This window comes from Pelmatolapia mariae, linkage group LG1 (genome assembly GCF_036321145.2).
Source record: "Pelmatolapia mariae isolate MD_Pm_ZW linkage group LG1, Pm_UMD_F_2, whole genome shotgun sequence".
NCBI classification, from domain to species: domain Eukaryota; kingdom Metazoa; phylum Chordata; class Actinopteri; order Cichliformes; family Cichlidae; genus Pelmatolapia; species Pelmatolapia mariae.
This window is the reverse complement of record NC_086227.1, coordinates 18,109,608-18,120,176: the sequence shown is the minus strand read 5'-3', so window position 1 is coordinate 18,120,176 and position 10,569 is coordinate 18,109,608. Positions and strand designations below refer to the sequence as shown.

Below are 10,569 nucleotides of genomic sequence, written 5' to 3'. Positions count from 1 at the left end.
TATTTCCTGTTGATGTTCAACATTTACTGAAGTTGATGAAGATGTTAATTATGATCTTATCCATCCTAAAAGCAAATATGATGTTTTACCCACAGTGTCACTGCAGTGTCTGCCCTCAGTGGTGGTTTATCTCTGGCTCTAGGTAAGGTTTCTGTTGCATCCAGAGCTCATCTTTACTTGTGTTTTTTCCCCCTGAGCAGTGATAAGTAGCAGTAGGTGTGAAAATACTGTGTCTATTCTTGTGACCAGTCATTTTCTATTTCTATCAAAGGAAATTGCATGTTTCAGGAAACAGACTGAGCGAGTTCTCTGTTGAAATCAGATCATCGTGCTGTAGAATGACAACAAAACAGACAGCCATGGAAGTGGACACTGCTTTTCTCAAATCCAGGAGGGGGATTGTGAAGGTGACAGAGATGGTGAGATATCTGCTTATATCCTAACTTTGGACTTTTGGTGTAATGTGGTGTAAAACAGCTGATACATGCCGTTTCTCTGCCTTGTGCCTGTTAAAAAAGGGGAACAGAAACAGAACATGGTGCAATAGCTTCACAAATTTGCTATATGCTTTAGTTGGTAAATGTTAGTATAAGCAGTGTGTGATTTAAAGGCTGTTGCTGAAGTGGATCATGATCTGTTTAATCTTTTTAAATGTCATGAGGAAAGCTTCTCAAAATGACAGTTCCTGTTTTTCTCTCTAAACTGAAAGGTGCAACGCGTTGCAAAAAAAACTGCAAAGCAACCAGTGGATGAGAAGGAAGGAGACCTCACAGTACACGATGCAGTTTTAAAATATGCTGTTATCAAACATCACAGTGTTTTTTTCTTGGCTCTGTTATCTCAGTGACAGTTTCTCTTTGCAATCTCCCCCTCTCTGCTTTAGGTGACTCTGTTTGTGGCTTTTGTGTGTTTCGCTGTAGCCTCGACACCCAAGTACATCGCAGCCACAGCGTTGGAGTTTTTCATCACCTCGCTTCTGCTGGTGCTCTACCTGCTCAAACTCAACAAGAGGCTGACCTTCTTCTTTTGGCCTCTAGTTGTAAGTGATGTGTTATAGCTTTGGACATAGTGAGAGAGAGTGAAAAAAAGTGTGACTGCCTGTTGCATGTTCAAGCTCTTGTTCTTTTCTTTTTGTTCTCCTTCTTCAGGATGTATTGAATTCAGTCTTTGCGAGCGTTTACTTCATCACCTTGAGCTTGATGGCTATGACTTCTTACATTAACACAGGCATGCTGATTGGAGGGGTGAGATGTATTTAAGTGTATATACAGTATGTTCAGTAACATTAAACCTTCATGCATTGGCATAGATTCACTTCTGGAGCACTACTCTAAGTTTAAACAAGCCTTTACCCCTGAATGACTTGTTTTCTTGTTTCTCAAAGAGAGGCAAGTCCTTAAAGTTTGACTGTGTAAAAAACGTAAAAACACTCCCAATATGAGTAGCCTACATACACACGAACACACACATATGGAATGCAATGGATGTATGCTGAGATGTACCCTCTTTTTGCAGATCATGTGTTTCCTCTTAGCTGTGCTGCTGTGCGTTGAGAGCTACATTCTGTTCAGTATCATCACATTCAACAGGCCGAGGACTGAAACGCAGAATACATAAAACAGACGAACTGCAGCAAACTAATGACAACGTGTGCGCATGAATGACCCCAACCCGCTAACTGCTTTTGCATTCTGTGCGTAGTTTAAAGGTTTAGCTGTAGAAGTGTTTGTTAGTTTATCCACAGGCATATTTGATTCTGTAACTAAGCATGGTGCCATGGTGTGGCTGTTTAAGATTTCTAAATTGTAAAGGGAAAGAGGAAAAAAAACAAATATCAATAAAGATTTTTTTTCTTTGTGACATCATGAGTTGTATATTTCCGCCGTTGTGTGCAGCTGGGGGCATCGCATTTCACATCTGGAGAAAGCAGATGTTGCGCTTCTTTTTTTCTGGCGCTCGCGCTGCATTTCCGAGCTTGTCATTGTTTCCGCTTCCACCTCAGAGAAGCCTCACGCCTCCTCATATCTCATTTGAGTGTTTGTGTGTGTGTGTGTGCGTGTGTTTATTTTGCACTAAAATCTCTGCAGTACTTGTAGTTTGAGCAGCCCGGAGCTCGAGGAGAGTTTTTCTTTTCATAACAATGGGGGACATCGAGGCTCCCAGCTCGAACCGGCCGCCCCAGGCTGTCCTGAAGTCTATTCTTCCCAGCAAAGAGTTCGTCACATCCAGGAAAGGAATGCTGCTTATTGCTGAAGTGGTAAGAAATGAGCCAGGCCAGCAAATTTGAGCGCCAGTGGACCGTTGTTTCACCAAAGGCGCAGAGTTGTGGGTAGTTTCTGGCGGTTGTTGCAGACACTGCACTGTGTTGCTTTCAGCGCACATTCAGAAATAACTTTAAAAGCTTGGTTAACTGTCATTTTGGGTTCACTCGGTTTCCGTTAGGTCTCCTTTAGAAACGGGAAGAACAGTAAGTCTAAAGCAGCCGTGAGACAAGCTTAGGAAACTCTGACTGACTTTATACTGGATCATACTGGTTTGGATGGACACGCGGTGAAAAGCCTGAGGTAACCACTGTTGTCCACGCTGTCAGTGATCCAAGTAAACCACGGTCTAATTCCAGGCTCTCTTTTGTGCACAATTCATTTCAAGTTCAAATATCCACGTGTTTTGAGAAGAACTTGGGGTTTTTATTGTCGATTTTAACAAACCAAGTACTGAAAAGCTGTCTGCGCCATGGTGTTAGTGTGAGATTACCAGCATCGCGAGTTATTTGTGGGAAGGGTCTTCTCGCTGCGAACCCTCAAACTGTGTCATGTGACATTCGGCTCATGCTGGGCTGTGAGTGAGCAGTTATCTTCCTCGCAGTCACATCCTTTACTGTATGTCGCCTGGAGCACAGCTCTACACTCCCACACAAAGCGCAGTCTCTTTACTGCTGCTTCACAGCGTGGAATGGCCTATAACCCACGTTAAACAAGATAGTAGTGTGCAAAAGTCTTTAGCCAAACCTAATATCTTTATATTTCCTATATTCTTGAAGGAGCCAGAATTTGTTGTGACCAGTAGTGCCAGGCTTTTTAAAGGTCTTTTAAAGTTTTTCTTTGGACAGCCCCAGTAGTTGAACATTTTCAGATAATTTATTTTACTTAAGCCACATAATACTCAGCCAAGAACCAGTTGTATCTTTAGCCTCTTTGTTATTAGCAGCCTGTCACAAAAATACATTTGTTTCGATTTCTGTGGTCGAATCTTTAATAATGCCAACGATAAGACAGCTTGATAGAGATAAAATTATATTTTTGCACAAACAAGGTGATTCTCACAGAACTATTGGCTGAAAGCTTGGCATATCTCGGCATGATGTGCAATGTGTCCTTAAAAAAAATCTCAGAAAACTGGAAAAGTGGTGGACAAATGAAAAGAGTGAGGTATGGCAAATCATGCAAGAGGTGGACTGAAAATCAGTGGCAACAGGTCTGATGTAGTGTTAATACCAAACTTGACATTTTTGGTTGTATATATGGAGGAGGGCAGGAGAGAGGTACAGCAGTGAGTGTCTGTAAAACAAGGTGGAGGCTCTGTCATGGTTTGGGGCTGAACTTCAGCCAGTGATGTTGGAGAACCTGACCAAATTGGTGGAATTATGAACAGAGAAAACTACTATTAGATTTTGATCCACCATCTGCAAAACATGTGATTGGCAACATCTTCATTTTTCAGCATGACGATTACCCCAAAACACACTGCCAGTGCAGTAAAATCATACCTGGATAGTAAAACAGACAATGAGACACTATCAGTCCTGGATTGGCCTCGCAGAGCCTTGATCTCGACATTATCGAAGCCGTGTGGGATCATCTTGACAGAGAACAGAAAAAAAGCCAGCCAACATCCAAAGACTTAAAGAAATGACAAGAAAGCTTGCCTAAGAGAGTTCAGCCTGTTCTTAGAGTAAAGGTGGCCATGTCAAATATTAACCTTCAGGCTTGTTAGAATTTCCACAAACTCTGTTTTTGCCTTGCATACTGTATTTCCATGTAAATCACATTTTCCTAGCAAAATATAAAGAAATCAAAGGCAACACAAGACTTTTGTCAACAGTAGAAGTCAGAAGTGTGTCCTACTTGGATTGTAGGTGAGATACCACGCCTGGTTTAGGCTTATTTTAGGAGATTTGTCATATACTATGCAGCACTTCTGTTCAGTGAGTCCATCTAACATTCCTAAACTTTTCATAAGTGAAGCGTGTCAGTGCATCTCGCTGTATGTGAGTGGTATGCTTTGCAGGATTTTCAAGAGTTTGAAATCTGTTTCTTATACTTTCCAATTCTTTGCTTATTTGATTTTTGAAGCATCTATTTAAATGCCAAACAGTTAAAAATGTTTTCTCATTCACCTCAGCACCACAAACAATAATCCACCGGTATAAAAATGAGGGACAAGTCTGAATGAAGGGTGGCCTTTTCAAATGTTAAGTTTTTGTCTCAGTGTTAAAGGTATGATACAAGGTATGAAGCTAAATTAATTTGCTTTAAGTTGCTGTGTAAGCTAAACTTCCTTGCAGTAGTTGGGAAACCTTTGAATGAACTCACACATCTGTGTGCGATTGTCTTTCTGATTAAAAAGATTTCAAATAATACGACACAAGTCCACAGTCACTGAACTCAAATGTTACACATGAGGCTTCTAAAGAAAATAGATCATACCATAATACCACTGTTGCCCTGCTTGGACGTATTAGGCAGGCTCATATATGCACCTGCTGAGCATGCATAGTGTGTCAGACCACTGTGTCTTTCTGTGTAACCACAGGGTCTACATTTAATGTGCAGTAAAAGACAGGACTGTGTAGTGTTTGAAATGTTTCCAAAATGCAAACAAGCTGTTAATAAGAGGCACATGTTGAGGCAAAGCGTGCCACCTTAAAGTGAGGTGATAGACTAAACTAAAAATCTAAAGATTGTGAGGCTTCTCAGCTCGGTACGTAATGCATAATGGATGTTTTTGAGAGGTTACAAGCCCAGATTCACACTCACAGGAAATAAACGTCTTCCATAAATATCTCATGGCATATTTGAATAATTTTTCTTCTTGGATGTTGTCAGTGTTTAGAATGAGACTGGCCAGTATAGGTTGGAAAAGATTTGTTAATTGATAATCTATTAATCAGTGGCTTTTCCCCAGTAATTCTTTTTATTTAACTGTAACGTTTCTTTTTAATTAGTTTTACATAATTATAATCGAAACAATAATATTTTTTCTTTTTTACTGACACGAGTCCAGCCACACTGTAACAGAATATATTCTAAACTTTACTGTTAAGTGTTGCCTTACAGGGAAAGTTTTATATCACTCGGTAGCAGCATTTTTATAGAACGGCAGCTGCAGGAGTTTGGGTTTAGTCAGACAGAGTTCCTACCCTCAGGCTAGTGTGGGATAACTGACTGAGACAAAGACAAGATGGCCGTGGCTGTTTGAGATTACAGCGTCTGGGCTCGCCTTCATTTGTGCTGATGTGGTGTGTCCAGCTCTTCCAGTGGGGAGCTTCAAAGACAAGGCGGGGTTGGCCGTCTTGTCTTTGTGATTAATAAAACCAATAAAACATTTTCCTTTATTTTAGCTGCGTTTCTTTTGTGGATGTTTGCACAAGCATACATGTGTGAGGCATACAGAGAAGGGTGACGGAGTAGAAGCCTGTGTGAATAGCTTTTAACAGCTGTATCTCCTTACAGGAAGTGGGCCTGAAGCTGTAATTCACATAGACTAACAGCTTCGGGGCACTGTAACACTATCTTGAAAGGAGAAGATAGTGCTACAGTTCATTACTTAGATCTGACTTGCAGAATCCTACTTGGAAATAACTCCACACCATCTGCTGTCTTAAACTTTTTATTTCAAATGCCAAAGAGTTGTCTTATTTTCTATTTCTCTTTGTTTTGTCTTGCTCTTTTTAGGGTCTGTCCTTTATATCATTCGTGTGCTTCGCTGGATCCTCGGCAGCAGCATTTGTGACCGTCCCCCTGCTGGCATTCCTGGCTTCTCTCTTCCTGCTGTTTGGTTACTCCACCAAATTCAACGAGAGGTTTAAAGGTTTCTGCTGGCCTCTAACGGTGAGAGCAGCTGTTTCAGATAGAACCTTGAAACTTTGCCCCGCATGATCTTGCGGCGCTAAATGAAGAAATTAGTCGTGTAGTGTTTGATTGTGCCTCTGAATCAGCTCCGGTGTTTTTCTCTCAAAGGATTTCATTAGATGCGTGACTGCCTCCATTATCTTTTTCATCATCTCAATAATGGCAGTGTCCAGATACTCAGACGGTTCCTCAAAGGCTGCTGGGGTAACGCTGTCATCATCATCAGCATAGTCCATAACTGAATACATTTGTTATTGTATTCACATTGTATTTGCCTCTTTTTGCAGATATTTGGGTTCATCGCCACCATTGTTTTTGCCGTAGATTTTTATTTTATTTTTAATGAGCTGGCCAGTTTCTTGAAGCAAGGAGGGGAGTCCAACGAGGAACCGTCAAGACAGCAAGGTAACAAAGTCACCTCATGTACATATAAGTACATGTTTAATGTAGTTTCATAATAGGAGAGAAATAGGTAAAAATAAAATTAGTTTTTATGCAGGCTCTGAGTACAGGTCCATTCACTGGCCACTTTATTAGTTACACCTTGGTAGTTGTGGTTTGGACCCTCTTCTTTCTTCTTTGTGGCAAATGCTTGAAGCATCCATCAGAAGATGGACACTCTGTGGCTATAAAGGGATGGAAATGATCAGCAATAATACTTGATAATATTTGTAATTCTAAGCAGAGTTATTATAGTTACATTTTCTAGTTAGTCTTTATTTAATTTCATTTTGACTTTTTGCTTTTAATTCAGTCTCAATCCAGTTACTTTCCAGAGTTGAATTTCTTGTTTAGTTTAGCTTTTATTGTTATAAAATAATGAAAACACTTAACAGTTTGAAAGCAGTTGACTCACAGTCTTGTAGACAACCTGAATCTCAGTGAACATATCCATCATTGCCTCATCAGTCAAGTCGTTATAAAGTTTTTAACAAAACTAAACTAAGCTAAAACTAAAACTTTTATTTTTAGTTTTTTCACATCTAGTTTTAGTTTTTAGTTTAGTTTTGGTAAACTATAATGAACTTGCTACTAATTGTGCCAAGAAAATATCTCCCACACCATTACAGCTCCAGCACCAGCCTAAATCGTTGATTCCAGGCAGGATGAGTCCATGCTTTCATGTTGTGTAGAGACTTATCAGATCAGGCAGCATTTTTCTAATCTTATATTGTACAATTTTGGTGATCCAGTGTCAACTGTAGCATCAGTTTCCAGTTCTTAGCTGACAGGAGTGATACCCAGTGTGGTCGCCTGACCTTTGGCATCAACAAGGCATTTTCAGCCAAAGGATATTTTCTCTTTTTTTGAACCATTTTCTGTGAAACCTAGGGATAATCTAAATAAATACCAACAACCATAGCACATTCAGAGTCACTTAAATCAACTTCCACCTCAGTGTGAAGGTTAGCAGGTCACCTTGACAGTGGGTTGCCCTCGTGTGATTGAACAGGTGTACCTAATAAAGTGGCCAGTGAGAGTATGTGCCTTGGAGTGATTATTGTTGCGATTTGCCACTAAATAAATAAAACTGAATTGAATTGAATTGATTTGAATGACACACCTGGACCTGTAAACTGTTCAGGTAAACATGTTTTTAATTGCATGATTAAAAATGCCATTTTTCATGCTTTCAATGCCATAACTGAAGTATTTGTTTCCACACTGAGGTGGCGGAACACATTCAGAGATGGATCATTTATAAACTTCACTTTGATGTCTGATCCCTTTGCTGTGCAAAGTATTTTGTGCAAAGCATGAACCAACCCTTTCAACAAAAAAGTTTCATTTTATTCCTGAAAACAGAACTGGCACTTTTTTTCCTTTGCAATTACACGAGTCAACCCTTAGACAATTCTCTATGTTCAAAAGATAAAAAATGCCTTTCTCCAAGTGCACCACGTTTTGTGCGCTTGTTATTTTCTTCCTTATTGATGTAGCTTGTCCACAGAAAGTGCACCCAGAGAAGTGACACTCCGTCTAACGCAGGGTTTTCTTCTCTTTTTTTGTTTTGTAGATGAATTTTCAGACTCTGACTCAGACTGAAACTGTGGGGATCTTTGGCAGAACAAGTGTGATCATGCAGTCTAAACCTTTGTAGTAAAAATCAACACTGCCGAGCAGATATTTGCAAACACCTGCCTGGTTTTTGTGCAACAGAGTTACAGAAGGACACTGTATATCAAGGTCAGACTCATTGTTGGTCAGTTTCAAGTCACCGAACACGAACAAAGAAGGTTTTAGTGCAATTCACACATTAGAAAAAATACTTTTTAAACTGACGCATCAAACACGCTAGCCTTCTGTTTCATTGGTTGCTACACAAAGTTTATAAAACATGTTCTTTTCTTTTTTCATGTTCAAGTTTACTTCCAGTGTCTTAGATCATTTGCCAAAAATGTAAGAGCTACTATCACTCCAACACTTTCCTGAAGCTGTGAAACTGTTTCTGCTCATGTTATGGAGAAGCAGTTATTAACATCAAAAAGTGCGTGCATTATGTCTAAATCAGGGGAAAATACTCTAGCCCTGTTTACATGTTTGCACACTAGAACACTGCAAAATGCCTTATTAAATAAATGTTTACCAATGTACTAATAATGTAATAATGCTGTAACAGGAATTCAGACCAGGAGGCCTGCTTAACTGTCCTTTATTAAATTGACAGCATTATGTTTATAACCCTGTTTCCTATAAAGTTTGCACACTGTGTAAAATGCAACCCTATATTTAATTTTAAGCATCAGATGCTGCCTTTCAGAATTCTTCTTATTTACTCGAAAGCAGTAGGCTCATTTAGAGATTGATTACAGCAAAGCTTTTCCAAAGAAACTGTAAAGGGGGCGTGTTTACAACTCGGCTGCGTTGCATCTGCTCTGTAGTCTGTTAAAAGGGACCTAAGGAGTCAACTTGCTATGATTTTGGAGATAAATTGCTTTCCCTTTGTCACTTGATGATGGGTTTCAGCACCTTAACAACTGCAGGCCTCCTTTGTTGTATTTTTGTTTTCTAGTGCTCCAAATATTTTTAATAGATGTCAGGTCTGGTTTACAAGCAGGCCAGCTCACCACCCAGAATCTTTTAAAATGGAGCCATGCTGTTACAGTATGTACAGAATGTGTTTTGGCCTAGTCTCGCTTAGTAATGCACGGCATTAACTGACACAGCTGGATGTAAGAACGTATCGTTCAGCATAAATGATGCCTTCACAGATGTGCAACTCTACCACTAGGGGAGCCCATAGGCCTGCCCCAGGCTTCCTTTTGACTTTATTTTTCCAATTGACTTGAGTCTATATTAGATAAACTATGCTTATAGAATGCAGAAACATTTTTTGCCACTTGTTTGAATGTTTTTTTCTTACTTTGTGTGCTAAATTTGTGGTTATTGGTGTCTACCCAAAGCCCATGCATCGATTTCCATTATAGAACTAAGGATCACAAACATTCGGTACAGGTTTCCAGCCTTGTCCAGATTTCTCTGGATCAGGTGAACCCCTTCCTAACTTTACTTCTGAAAGACTCAATTTCCCTGCGATGCTCTTTTCATATAGCATGTTACTAATTAACCTAATGTGTTGAGCACCAAATTTCTTTCTGGATTGCACAAATTTACAAAATTTTCCCGTCTATTGTTGCCTCTGTAATGACGGCTTTGTAACATTTTACTGGCATCAAACTCAAAATGAGCTCACGTAAAAAAAACAAACGTTGTTTTTACCCTTCTAAATTAAATAAAGCTAATTTTGGCTCGTGCCTTATTTAAGAGTGGTTGCCAGAGCACGTAGCAACGCATGCTTGATTTGGTAGGTCTCTTTTTGTTTTTTTTCTTGTTGTAACCCCGAACGGTTTGTGTCTCCTCCTTTTCAGAGTTTGAATGAGCTACAATCAGTTTCCTTCTAATTTTATTCACATTTTTCACAGTGTTTTGACATTTTAGGAAACAAAGTTATAAAAAATTTTGTAGCCTATACTATATTACAAGAAGAGAATGGTTGGCTGGTTACAACCTCTGTCCAACTGTGGTAGATTTATAAAAGCCTATTTCACAATCTGAGGATAACCTTTGTTTATCTTAAGTTTACTTCCTCATTTGAGTTTCTGTGATGTGCTTGAAGACATTAGAAATCATGCTACTTTGACACACTTACTAAGGTAACACACTTTGTCGACTTCCTGCTCTTTTTTTGTTTGTGTGCTATTTCTTCATATGTGCATATGTGTGTGCAGCTCATTAAAACCATTTAATGCAGTATTACTTTGAGAAATTCTAAATATCTGCTATATAAATCATTGCATGTTTTTTTTTTTTATTTGCATGTGTGATGTATGATTTCTCTCCATCCACTGCCACTACTGACAAATTAGATGCACTAGAACGCCACAGTGACTGTTAATGAAATCTACGGCGGACTACACGAGTGCTACAACAGCACTGA

At 39.4% G+C, this 10,569-nt stretch overlaps 2 protein-coding genes across 2 annotated transcripts; both read left to right on the top strand.

Moving 5' to 3' along the window:
• The first annotated feature begins 88 nt into the window (after positions 1-88).
• On the top strand, positions 89-1,814 carry LOC134640089 (chemokine-like factor). The gene is made up of 5 exons (XM_063491720.1): positions 89-142; positions 272-419; positions 884-1,039; positions 1,149-1,244; positions 1,516-1,814. Exons 2-5 carry the CDS (start codon positions 339-341, stop codon positions 1,615-1,617), a joined length of 435 nt encoding a protein of 144 aa, XP_063347790.1. The 5' UTR covers positions 89-142; positions 272-338; the 3' UTR covers positions 1,618-1,814.
• A 150-nt stretch (positions 1,815-1,964) lies between these two features.
• Positions 1,965-10,449, top strand: cmtm3 (CKLF-like MARVEL transmembrane domain containing 3). Its single transcript, XM_063474461.1, has 5 exons — positions 1,965-2,257; positions 5,955-6,110; positions 6,240-6,335; positions 6,419-6,536; positions 8,149-10,449. The coding sequence occupies exons 1-5, from the start codon at positions 2,141-2,143 to the stop codon at positions 8,175-8,177; spliced, it is 516 nt and encodes a 171-aa protein (XP_063330531.1). The 5' UTR covers positions 1,965-2,140; the 3' UTR covers positions 8,178-10,449.
• Positions 10,450-10,569: the final 120 nt, after the last annotated feature.